The 14,043-nt window shown below is 40.1% G+C and overlaps 1 protein-coding gene across 1 annotated transcript in view; it reads right to left on the bottom strand.

Annotated features, from left to right (window-relative positions):
• LOC121863643 overlaps positions 1-5,670 on the bottom strand; it is a gene marked incomplete at its 5' end in the record, with an annotated part of 63,850 nt that extends 58,180 nt beyond the window's left edge. The window contains one exon of the mRNA XM_042362397.1: positions 5,526-5,670. Within this exon, the coding sequence (XP_042218331.1) occupies positions 5,526-5,670 (145 nt within the window). The remainder of the gene's footprint in view (positions 1-5,525) is intronic.
• Between the last annotated feature and the right edge of the window lie 8,373 nt (positions 5,671-14,043).

Here is a 14,043-nt window from a genome sequence, read left to right as displayed (position 1 = left end):
TGAGACAGATTGTATGAGTGTGGAAACACAGAAGAAGGCAGAGTACTCCACAGTTTGACTGTGTGAGGAAAGAAGGAAATACTATAACGGATTATTCTAGTATGACCGACACCCACACAGAAAAGGTGGGCACCGAGGGCAAGATGAGTGTTACGAGCCCACGGCCTTGTAGGCCACTGAAAGCCAAATCCATCGAACATTGCCCGTTAAAGTACTTGTAAAAGAGAGTTTGTGAGCAACATTGCGGCGAAGAGAAAGGGAAAAAAGATTGTCAACTAAAGGAGGAGAGTAAATAAGACGGAATGCCTTTGATTCCACCCTATCTAACAGTTGGACAGAAGAAGAGCCACCCCAGATATGAGAGCAATACTCCAAGTTAGGACGAATGAATCCCTTACATACTTGGAGCAACTGCTCAGGAGTGAAGTAGCTACGGCATCTACACAGCATTCCCAGCTTTCGGAAGGCAGCTTTAGTAATGTTGAGGAAGCGTGGCTTCCATGCCAGGTTAAAGGAAATGGTGAGGCCTATCATATTTATTAAAGAATTTGGCAGAATGATAGCGTCCTGAAATGTGATTGGTGGGAGATCATCTTATTTGGAAAGTGTAATTGGTAAATACTGAGTTTTATTACTATTTAATTTAACGAAGTTTCTACCTCCCTCTTAAGAGATGCTGCACAGATCTGCATTGATAGATGCAATGATATCAGCTATAGAAACAGATCTAGTTTGGAAGTTAAGGGGAAGGGGAAAATGTGAGGAAGAGTGAAGAGTTGAATCATCAGCGTAAGAATGGATAGAATTAGTTGTAGTGTGAAGTAAATCATTGATAAAAAGAAGAAAGAGAGTAGGTGAAAGAACAGAACTCTGTGGGACACCACTACTGGTAGAGAAAGAACGAGAGATCGATCCCTCGACAACAACTGCCATGTATCGGTTCTCAAGGAAGCTAGAGATTAGAGTACAAAGTGGGGGAGAGAAACAATAAGAAGGAAATTTAGAAAGCAAAGACTTGTGCCATACCCTGTCAAATGCGTTGGAGATGTCGAGGGCAACGACGAAAGTTTCCCCATAATCCCTAAGAGAGGCTGACCAAAGATGGGTGCAGTAGGAGAGCAGATCACCAGTAGATCTCACCTGGCGAAAGCCATACTGGTGATCCAACAAAAAAGCATTCAAGGTGACAGAGAAAATGGGAGTTCAAGATGGTTTCGAAAATCTTAGAGAGGGATGAAGTTAGGGCAATGGGGCGATAGTTAGAGGGATTAGAATGGTCACTCTTCTTCGGGATGGGCTGAAACAAGGCATGTTTCCAAGAAGAAGGAAAAGTTTGTGTTTTGAGGCAAATGCGAAAGAGGCGAGAAAGCACAAGGGCCAGAACTTCAGCACACTCCCTCAGAACATGAGGAGGTATTCCATTTGGTCCATGCGCCTTACTAACATCCAGCCTGGATAACACACCAGCAACCCTACGAGTGGAGATTATAGGAAAGTGCACAGGGTTCAGTTGGAGGAGCAGAAGTAGGAGGGATAGAGTTCGAATCGTCTAAGGTGGAGTTAGAGGAGAGTAAGGTGCCAAAGAAATTGGCTTTTTCAGGGGGAGAGTTGGCTATAGAGTTATCAGGTCGGAAAAGAGTGAGTGCAGAAGTTATTACAGGTGTTTTAGGTTAAGGACCAGAAGGATTTACTAGAGGAAGAATTAGTCAGGACAGCGGTCTTTCTTTCTATAAAATTCAGCTTGGCCCTACGAAGAATAGCCTTACAACGATTCCTAGAAATGATGAAAGAAGTGTGGGTAATAGGAAAAGGAGATAGTTTCATAGCTTGATATGCCCTATCTCTCACCCTGCATGCAAGAGAGCAGGAGCGATCAAACCATTATTGTGAAATGAAAGTTTTGGTAGAAGATGGGATAAATGCACTCATATAACCCTATATAACCCCAGCAAATGCTATCAGCACATACCGAGGCGTCCCGAGTGGAAAAACAACATTCATCCCAAGGAAATTCGGTGAAGAATTCTCGCAAAGATTGACAGTTTGCCCTCCGATAGTGCCATAGTTGACGTTTAGAGGGGATGAGGGCGGTGGTCGTACCCAGTTTGATTTTATAGAAATAAGATTAATATCAAAAGACCCTAAGAGGGAAGAAATTGAGTATGAATAGTGTGAGGGGTTACAGGTAAAACAAAGATCAAGAATGTTAGCAAGTTGATCGTGTCGATCAGGAACGCGTGTAGGGTGTTTGATTATTTGTTCCAAATCATTAAGTACGGAAAACGAGAGCGCCTCGTCTCCACCTGGGTCATCCCTTGCAGGGCCAAGCCACTCTCTGTGATGTACATTAAAATCCCCTCGGTAGAGGATCTCGGTGTTGGGGTGTGTGGATAGCAACAACTCATGGTAAGAAGTGAGAGAGTCAAAGAGCTCCAAATAGTTGGTGAGTTGGGAGAACAGTATAGGAAACAAAGAAAAATAGTCACAGTTGAAAGAGATATTTTGAGCCAGATAACATCAAAAAGGGAAGATTCAAGATCAGTGAGTCGATCTATGGGTGTACATGTGTTTCGGTAAGCGCATACACCTCCCTTAGAACGGAAAGAGGTACAAAGGTTGTATTTGGAGACTTGAAAAAGTTTGGGTGAAGAGGCTGTGGCCAGTTGAAGTTGAAGTAGTAAGAGGTCGGGGAAGAGGTTAATAGATGGTGCTCCACAGAAGGAAAATTGGTATCTCAGGCCGCGAATGTTGGAAAAATGAAGTGTGAAAAAAGCCGATCCCCCAGCAAACCGCTGTGACGTCAGTTGAGGCCCCAGTAACTTGATGATGATCAGGTCGGCCCTGGGGTCCACAACCTTCCCGACCAGTGGGACCCATCCGAGAAGGCCCCGCTTCAATTTTAATATCAACCGACATAGGAGAATAAAATAGAATGAATAGAACAGATCAAGAGTGAGTATGGTGATATTTGTGGTGTTGTCAATAGTAAGAGAAACAATTGAGACCCTGCAATTGTGTGTAAATGAGGCAGAAAGTCAGATGAGCAACCTGGGACTTGGTCACAATTTTTGTGATGTCATATGACAGCAGGGTCTACCATTAAAGAATACATTATGCTTCAAATATCTTCCCAGGCGGTAGTACCTCCCTGATAGTGTAGTAAGTGGCAGGCTACGTCACAGGATGGTGTAGTAAGTGGCAGGCTACGTCAGAGGGTGGTGAGTAAGTGGCAGGTTATGTCACAGGATGGTGTAGTAAGTGGAAGGCTACAGGATGGTGTAGTAAGTGGCAGGCTACGTCACATGATGATGAGGTAAGTGGCAGGCTACGTCACAGGGTGGTGTAGTAAGTGGCAGGCTACGCCACATGATGGTGAGGTAAGTGGTAGGCTACGTCACAGGATGGTGTAGTAAGTAGCAGGCTACGTCACAGGATGGTGAGGTAAGTGGTAGGCTACGTCATAGGATGGTGTAGTAAGTGGAAGGCTACGCCACATGATGGCGAGGTAAGTGGCAGGCTACGTCACATGATGATGAGGTAAGTCGCAGGCTACGTCACAGGATGGTGTAGTGACAGGCGTCACAGGGTGTGAGTAAGTGGCAGGTTGTCACAGGATGGTGTAGTAAGTGGCAGGCTACGTCACAGGTTGGTGAGGTAAGTGGCAGGCTACGTCACAGGATGGTGTAGTAAGTGGCAGGCTAAGTCACAGGATGATGTAGTAAGTGGCAGGCTACGTCACAGGATGGTGTAGTAAGTGGCAGGCTACGTCACAGGATGGTCAGATAAAAGACAGGCTACGTCACATGATGGTCAGACAAGTTGTAGGCTACGTCACAGGATGGTCAGACAAGTGGTATGCTACGTCACATGATGGTCAGCTAAGTGGTAGGCTACGTCACAGGATGGTGGCAGCTACATGATGGTCAGACAAGTTGTAGGCTACGTCACAGGATGGTCAGATAAGTGGTATGCTACGTCACAAGGTTTTTCAGCTAAGTGGTAGGCTACGTCACAGGATGGTCACCTAATTGGCAGGCTACGTCACAGGATGGTGTAGTAAATGGCAGGCTACTTCACATGATGGTCAGGTAAGTGGCAGGCTACGTCACATGATGATGAGGTAAGTCGCAGGCTACGTCACAGGATGGTGTAGTAAGTGGCAGGCTACGTCACAGGATGGCAGGCTACGTCACAGGGTGGTGAGTAAGTGGCAGGTTATGTCACAGGATGGTGTAGTAAGTAGCAGGTTACGTCACAAGATGGTGAGGTAAGTGACAGGCTACGTCACAGGGTGCTGAGTAAGTGGCAGGTTGTCACAGGATGGTGTAGCAAGTGGCAGGCTACGTCACAGGTTGGTGAGGTAAGTGGCAGGCTACGTCACAGGATGGTGTAGTAAGTGGCAGGCTACGTCACAGGATGGTGTAGTAAGTGGTAGGCTACGTCACAGGATGGTGTAGTAAGTGGCAGGCTACGTCACAGGATTGTCAGATAAGTGACAGGCTACGTCACATGATGGTCAGACAAGTTGTAGGCTACGTCACAGGATAGTCAGATAAGTGGTATGCTACGTCACATGATGGTCAGCTAAGTGGTAGGCTACGTCAGAGGATGGTCAGCTAAGTGGCAGGCTACGTCACAGGATGGTCAGATAAGTGGTAGGCTACGTCACAGGATGGTGTAGTAAGTGGCAGGCTACGTCACATGATGGTCAGGTAAGTGACAGGCGTCACATGATGGTCAGACAAGTTGTAGGCTACGTCACAGGATGGTCAGATAAGTGGTAGGCTACGTCACAGGATGTTCAGGTAAGTGGCAGGCTACGTCACATGATGGTCAGCTAAGTGGTAAGTTACGTCACAGGATGGGCAGATAAGTGGTAGGCTACGTCACAGGATGGTCAGCTAAGTGGTAGGCTACGTCACATGATGGTCAGATAAGTGGCAGGCTACGTCACATGATGGTCAGCTAAGTGGCAGGCTACGTCACATGATGGTCAGATAAGTGGCAGGCTACGTCACAGGATGGTGTAGTAAGTGGCAGGCTACGTCCCAGGATGGTGTAGTAAGTGGCAGGCTACACCACATGATGGTCAGGTAAGTGGCAGACTACGTCACAGGATGGTCAGATAAGTGGCAGGCTACGTCACAGGATGGTGAGATAAGTGGCAGGCTACGTTACATGATGGTCAGCTAAGTGGTAGGCTACGTTACATGATGGTCAGATAAGTGGTAGGCTACATCACAGGATGGTCAGACTAGTGGCAGGCTACGTTACATGATGGTCAGCTAAGTGGTAGGCTACGTTACATGATGGTCAGATAAGTGGTAGGCTACATCACAGGATGGTCAGATTAGTGGCAGGCTTCGTCACGGGATGGCCAGATAAGTGGCAGGCTTCGTCACAGATTGTATTTTTTACACTAAGAGGCGAAATTTATCTAATGACTTTCAATTAAGGACCTCTTTATGTCTGGTCAAAAGAATAGTCACATATCTTTCTCTCTCTCTCTCTCTCTCTCTCTTTACCTGTAATTCGACCGAGTATGGCACCGTGGCTCTTGAGGTATTCTCCTGTATACCCAGCTAACTGTGCACCCAGACTGTGTCCCACCACGTGTATGTGTTTAGAAGGCACCCCTAGTTGATCCTGTAAGAAAAACAAGGAATTAATATTAATGTAGTATAAGGAGAGAGAGAGAGAGAGAGAGAGAGAGAGAGAGGGAGAGAGAGAGAGAGAGAGAGAGAGAGAGAGAGAGAGAGAGAGAGAGAGAGAGAGAGAGAGAGAGAGAGTGCATAGGAACGAAATACGGTGAAGAATCATCCTGTAGTCCCCTCAAAACTAACGGGGAAATTTTTATAGGAATGGACATTTGGAGAGATTGCTGTCCCATACGACCATAGTCACATTGTCACTGTGCCACCTACCTCCGCCCACCACCCACCAAATACCCACCAAAAAATCACCCACCCCAAAAATATCACCCACCACCACCCACATGCACTACGTCAATGGAACAGTTAGATGAACAACTAGAGTTATTACTAAGATCGATTGGATGAAACTTCACTTGCTATGACATTATCCAATCTAGTATGATATGATCCAAACTAGTATGATATGATCCAGTGTAGTACGATATTATCCAATCTAGTATGATATGATCCGTGTAGTATGATATGATCCAGTGTAGTATGATATGAACCAGTGTAGTATGATATGATCCAATATAGTATGATATGATCCAGTGTAGTATGATACGATCCAATCTAGTATGATATGATCCAGTGTAGTATGATATGATCCAGTGTAGTATGATATGATCCAATATAGCATGATACGATCCAAGCTAGTATGATATGATCCAGTGTAGTATGATATGATCCAGTGTAGTATGATATGATCCAATATAGCATGATATGATCCAATCTAGTATGATATGATCCAGTGTAGTATGATATGATCCAGTGTAGTATGACATGATCCAATATAGTATGATATGATCCAGTGTAGTATGATATGATCCAGTGTAGTATGATATGATCCAATATAGTATGATATGATCCAGTGCAGTATGATATGATCCAGTGTAGTATGATATGATCCAGTTTAGTATGATATGATCCAGTGTAGTATGATATGATCCAATATAGTATGATATGATCCAGTGTAGTATGATATGATCCAGTGTAGTATGATATGATCCAATATAGTATGATATGATCCAGTGTAGTATGATATGTTCCAGTGTAGTATGATATGATCCAGTGTAGTATGATATGATCCAATATAGTATGATATGATCCAATATAGTATGATATAATCCAGTGTAGTATGATATGATCCAGTGTAGTATGATATGATCCAGAGTAGTATGATATGATCCAATATAGCATGATATGATCCAGTGTAGTATGATATGATCCAATGTAGTATGATATGATCCAATATAGTATGATATGATCTAGTGTAGTATGATATGATCCAGTGTAGTATGATATGATCCAGTGTAGTATGATATGATCCAATATAGTATGATATGATCCAGTGTAGTATGATATGATCCAATATAGTATGATATGATCCAGTGTAGTATGATATGATCCAATATAGTATGATATGATCCAGTGTAGTATGATATGATCCAGTGTAGTATAATATGATCAAGTGTAGTATGATATGATCCAATATAGTATGATATGATCCAGTGTAGTATGATATGATCCAGTGTAGTATGATATGATCCAGTGTAGTATGATATGATCCAGTGTAGTATGATATGATCCAGTGTAGTATGATATGATCCAATATAGTATGATATGATCCAGTGTAGTATGATATGATCCAGTGTAGTATGATATGATCCAGTGTAGTATGATATGTTCCAGTGTAGTATGATATGATCCAATATAGTATGATACGATCCAATATAGTATGATATGATCCAGTGTAGTATGATATGATCCAGTGTAGTATGATATGATTCAATCTAGTATGATATGATCCAGTGTAGTATGATATGATCCAATGTAGTATGATATGATCCAGTGTAGTAGGATATGATCCAGTGTAGTATGATACGATCCAATCTAGTATGACATGATCCAGTGTAGTATGATATGATCCACGGTAGTATGATATGATCCAGTGTAGTATGATATGATCCAATACAGTATGATATGATCCAGTGTAGTATGATATGTTCCAGTGTAGTATGATCTGATCCAATATAGTATGATACGATCCAATATAGTATGACATGATCCAGTGTAGTATGATCTGATCCAATATAGTATGATACGATCCAATATAGTATGACATGATCCAGTGTAGTATGATATGATCCACGGTAGTATGATATGATCCAGTGTAGTATGATATGATCCAATACAGTATGATATGATCCAGTGTAGTATGATATGTTCCAGTGTAGTATGATATGATCCAATATAGTATGATACGATCCAATATAGTATGACATGATCCAGTGTAGTATGATCTGATCCAATATAGTATGATACGATCCAATATAGTATGACATGATCCAGTGTAGTATGATATGATCCAGTGTAGTATGATATGATCCAGTGTAGTATGATATGATCCAATATAGTATGATATGATCCAGTGTAGTATGATATGAGCCAATATAGTATGATATGATCCAGTGTAGTATGATATGATCCAGTGTAGTATGATATGATCCAGTGTAGTATGATATGATCCAATATAGTATGATATGATCCAGTGTAGTATGATATGATCCAGTGTAGTATGATATGATCCAGTGTAGTATGAAATGATCCAGTGTAGTATGATATGATCCAGTGTAGTATATGATCCAATATAGTATGATATGATCCAATCTAGTATGATATGATCCAATCTAGTATAATATGATCCAGTGTAGTATGATATGATCCAGTGTAGTATGATACGATCCAATATTGTATGATACGATCCAGTGTAGTATGATATGATCCAGTGTAGTATGATATGATCAAATATAGTATGATATGATCCAGTGTAGTATGATATGATCCAATATAGTATGATATGATCCAGTGTAGTATGATATGATCCAGTGTAGTATGATATGATCCAGTGTAGTATGATATGATCCAATATAGTATGATATGATCCAGTGTAGTATGATATGATCCAGTGTAGTATGATATGATCCAGTGTAGTATAATATGATCCAGTGTAGTATGATATGATCCAATATAGTATGATATGATCCAGTGTAGTATGATATGATCCAGTGTAGTATGATATGATCCAGTGTAGTATGATATGATCCAGTGTAGTATAATATGTTCCAGTGTAGTATGATATGATCCAATATAGTATGATATGATCCAGTGTAGTATGATATGATCCAATATAGTATGATATGATCCAGTGTAGTAAGATATGATCCAATATAGTATGATATGATCCAGTGTAGTATGATATGATCCAGTGTAGTATGATATGATGCAATATAGTATGATATGATCCAATATAGTATGATATGATCCAGTGTAGTATAATATGATCCAGTGTAGTATGATATGATCCAGTGTAGTATGATATGATCCAGTTTAGTATGATATGATCCAATATAGTATGATATGATCCAGTTTAGTTTGATATGATCCAATATAGTATGATATGATCCAGTGTAGTATGATATGATCCAATGTAGTATGATATGATCCAGTGTAGTATGATATGATCCAATATAGTATGATATGATCCAGTGTAGCATGATATGATCCAGTGTAGTATGATATGATCCAGTGTAGTATGATATGATCCAATATAGTATGATATGATCCAGTGTAGTATGATATGATCCAGTGTAGTATGATATGATCCAATATAGTATGATATGATCCAGTGAAGTATGATATGATCCAGTGTAGTATGATATGATCCAGTGTAGTATGATATGCTCCAATATAGTATGATATGATCCAGTGTAGTATGATATTATCCAATATAGTATGATATGATCCAGTGTAGTATGATATGATCTAGTGTTGTATGATATGATCCAATATAGTATGATATGATCCAGTGTAGTATATGATCCAGTGTAGTATGATATGATCCAGTGTAGTATGATATGATCCAATATAGTATGATATGATCCAGTGTAGTATGATATGATCCAATATAGTATGATATGAGCTAGTGTAGTATGATATGATCCAGTGTAGGATATCATCCAATCTAGTATGATATGATCCAGTGTAATATGATATGATCCAGTTTAGTATGATATGACCCAGTGTAGTATGATATGATCCAGTGTAGTATGATACGATCCAATATAGTATGATATGATCCAGTGTAGTATGATATGATCCAGTGTAGTATGATATGATCCAATATAGTATGATGCGATCCAATATAGTATGATATGATCCAGTGTAGTATGATATGATCCAGTGTAGTATGATATGATTCAATCTAGTATGATATGATCCAGTGTAGTATGATATGATCCAGTGTAGTATGATATGATCCAGTGTAATTATGATATGATCCAGTTTAGTATGATACGATCCAATCTAGTATGATATGATCCAGTGTAGTATGATATGATCCAGTGTAGTATGATATGATCCAATATAGTATGATACAATCCAATATAGGATGATATGATCCAGTGTAGTATGATATGATCCAATGTAGTATGATATGATCCAGTGTAGTATGATATGATCCAATATAGTATGATATGATCCAGTGTAGTATGATATGATCCAGTGTAGTATGATATGATCCAATATAGTATGATATGATCCAGTGTAGTATGATATGATCCAATATAGTATGATATGAGCTAGTGTAGTATGATATGATCCAGTGTAGGATATCATCCAATCTAGTATGATATGATCCAGTGTAATATGATATGATCCAGTTTAGTATGATATGACCCAGTGTAGTATGATATGATCCAGTGTAGTATGATACGATCCAATATAGTATGATATGATCCAGTGTAGTATGATATGATCCAGTGTAGTATGATATGATCCAATATAGTATGATGCGATCCAATATAGTATGATATGATCCAGTGTAGTATGATATGATCCAGTGTAGTATGATATGATTCAATCTAGTATGATATGATCCAGTGTAGTATGATATGATCCAGTGTAGTATGATATGATCCAGTGTAATTATGATATGATGCAGTTTAGTATGATACGATCCAATCTAGTATGATATGATCCAGTGTAGTATGATATGATCCAGTGTAGTATGATATGATCCAATATAGTATGATACAATCCAATATAGGATGATATGATCCAGTGTAGTATGATATGATCCAATGTAGTATGATATGATCCAGTGTAGTATGATATGATCCAATATAGTATGATATGATCCAGTGTAGTATGATATGTTCCAGTGTAGTATGATATGATCCAATATAGTATGATATGATCCAGTGTAGTATGATATGATCCAATATAGTATGATATGATCCAGTGTAGTATGATATGATCCAATATAGTATGATATGATCCAGTGTAGTATGATATGATCCAGTGTAGTATGATATGATCCAGTGTAGTATGATATGATCCAATATAGTATGATATGATCCAGTGTAGTATGATATGAGCCAATATAGTATGATATGATCCAGTGTAGTATGATATGATCCAGTGTAGTATGATATGATCCAATATAGTATGATATGATCCAGTGTAGTATGATATGATCCAGTGTAGTATGATATGATCCAGTGTAGTATGATATGATCCAATATAGTATGATATGATCCAATATAGTATGATATGATCCAGTGTAGTATGATATGATCCAATATAGTATGATATGATCCAGTGTAGTATGATATGATCCAGTGTAGTATGTTATGATCCAGTGTAGTATGATATAATCCAATATAGTATGATATGATCCAGTGTAGTATGATATGATCCAATATAGTATGATATGATCCAGTGTAGTATGATATGATGCAGTGTAGTATGATATGATCCAATCTAGTATGATATGATCCAGTGTAGTATGATATGATCTAGTGTAGTATGATATGATCCAGTGTAGTATGATATGATCCAGTGTAGTGTGATATGATCCAATATAGTATGATACGATCCAATCTAGTATGATATGATCCAGTGTTGTATGATATGATCCAATGTAGGATGATATGAGGGATTAGAATGGTCACCCTTCCTCGGGATAGGCTGAACCAAGACATGCTTCCAAGAAGAAGGAAAAGTTTGGGTTTTGAGGCAGAGGCGAAAGAGGCGAGGAAGCACAGGGGATAGAACTTCAGCCTCAGAACACGAGGGGGTATTCCGTCCGGTCCATGCGCCTTACTCACATCCAGCCCGGATAACACACCAGCAACCCTACAAGTAGAAATTACAGGAAAGTGCATAGGTTCAGTAGGAGGAGCAGGAATAGGAGGGATAGAGTTGGAATCGTCTAAGGTGGAGTTAGAGGAGAATAAGGTGCCAAAGAGATTGGCTTTGTTTGTGGGAGAGTTGGCTATAGAGTTACCAGGTCGGAAGAGAGGAGGAAAAGAGGGAGTGCAGAAGTTATTACAGATGTTTTTGGTTAAGGACCAGAAGGATTTACTAGAGGAAGAATTAGTCAGGACAGCGGTCTTTCTTTTTATAAAATTCTGCTTGAACCTACGAAGACTAGCCTTAGAACGATTCCTAGAAGTAATAAAAGGGGAGTGGGTAATAGGAGGAGATAGTTTCATAGCTTGATATGCCCTATCTCTCCCCCTGCATGCAAGAGAGCAGGAGCGATCAAACCATGATTGTAAAGTGAAAGTTTTGGTAGAAGATGGGATAAATGTACTCATACCACCCTGTATAACCCCAGCAATGCTGTCAGGTCATACCAAGGCGTTCCGAGTGGAAAAGACAACATTCATCCGAAGGAAAGTCTGTGAAGAATTTTCGCAAGCATTGCTTGTTTGCCCTCCTATAATGCCATACTGTAGTTGACGTTTAGAGGGGGTGGGGGAGGTGGTCGTGGCCAGTTTGTTTTAATAGAAATACAATTGTGATCAGAAGACCCTAAGGGGGTAAAAATTGAGTATTAATAGTGTGAGGGTTTAGAGGTAAAACAAATATCAAGAATGTTAGTAAGATCATCGTTTCGATCAGGAACGCGTGTAGGGTGTTTGATTATTTGTTCCAAATCATTAGGCAAGGAATAAGAGCATGCCTCAGCTCCACCTGGGTCATCCCTTGCAGAGCCAAGCCACTCTTTGTGATGTACATTGAAATTCCCTAGGTAGAGGATCTCGGTGATAGGGTGTGTGGATAGCAACGACTCATGGTAAGAAGTGGGATAGTCAGAGAGATCCAAACAGTCGGTAGAGTTGAGAGAATAGCATAGGAAACAAAGATTAATAGTCATAGTTGGTAGAGATATTTTGAGCCAGATGACTTCATAAAGGGAACATTCAAGATGCGTGAGTCGAGCTATAGGTGTACATGTGTTGCAGTTTGAGAATTGAAAAGTTTGGGTGAAGCTGCTTTGGTCAGTTGAAGTTGGGAGAGTAGTAAGAGTTCGGGGGAAGATGTTAATAGATGGTGCTCTACAGAAGGAAAATTGGATCTCAGGCCGCGAATGTTGGAAAAATAAGTGTAAAAAAAGCCGATCCCCCAGCAACCGCGGTGACGTCAGTTGAGGCCCCAGTAGTTTGATGATCATCATGTCTGCCCTGGGGTCCACAACCTTCCCGACCAGTGGGACCCATCCGAGAAGGCCCCGCTTCAATATTATTGTCAACTGACATCACAGGATAATGCAATAGATAGGATAGAACAGATCATGAGTGAGTATGGTTATATTTGGTGTGTTGTCAATAGTGAGAGAGACAATTGAGACCCTGCAATTGTGCATAAATAAGGTAGAAATTCAGATCAGCAATCTGGGACTTGGTCACAATTTTCGTGATGCCATATGGCAGCAGGGTCTACCATTAGACAACATATTATGATTCCAATACCTTCCCAGGCGGTAGTTCCTCTTTGTTTGGTAGCTGCCTACGACCTACTACCTAGGAGCTGCCCATATTTATATAATACTGTCTCTATATATGACATAGGCTAGCTCATAGACTCAAAGAGGATCAACAAACACACAGAAGAACAACAAATACATAGAGGATGAAGAAATACACAGAACAACAAACTCATAATAGAATAACCAACACATAACCAACATTAAATACAAACAAACACACAAAAGAATAAAAAAAACTCAGAACAACAAACACTGAAAAAAACAACAAACACACAGAAGAACAAAGTTATACAGAACAACAAACACCCAGAAGCACAACAACACACAGAAGAACAACAAACACACAGAAGAACAACAAACACACAGAAGCACAACAACACACAGAAGAACAACAAACACACAGAAGCACAACAAACACACAGAAGAACAACAAACACACAGAAGAACAACAAACACACAGATGAACAACAAACACCCAGAAGCACAACAACACACAGAAGAACAACAAACACA

Source organism: Homarus americanus, unplaced genomic scaffold (genome assembly GCF_018991925.1).
Source record: "Homarus americanus isolate GMGI-L3 unplaced genomic scaffold, GMGI_Hamer_2.0 scaffold41366, whole genome shotgun sequence".
NCBI lineage: Eukaryota > Metazoa > Arthropoda > Malacostraca > Decapoda > Nephropidae > Homarus > Homarus americanus.
This window is presented reverse-complemented; position numbering and strand designations above follow the sequence as displayed.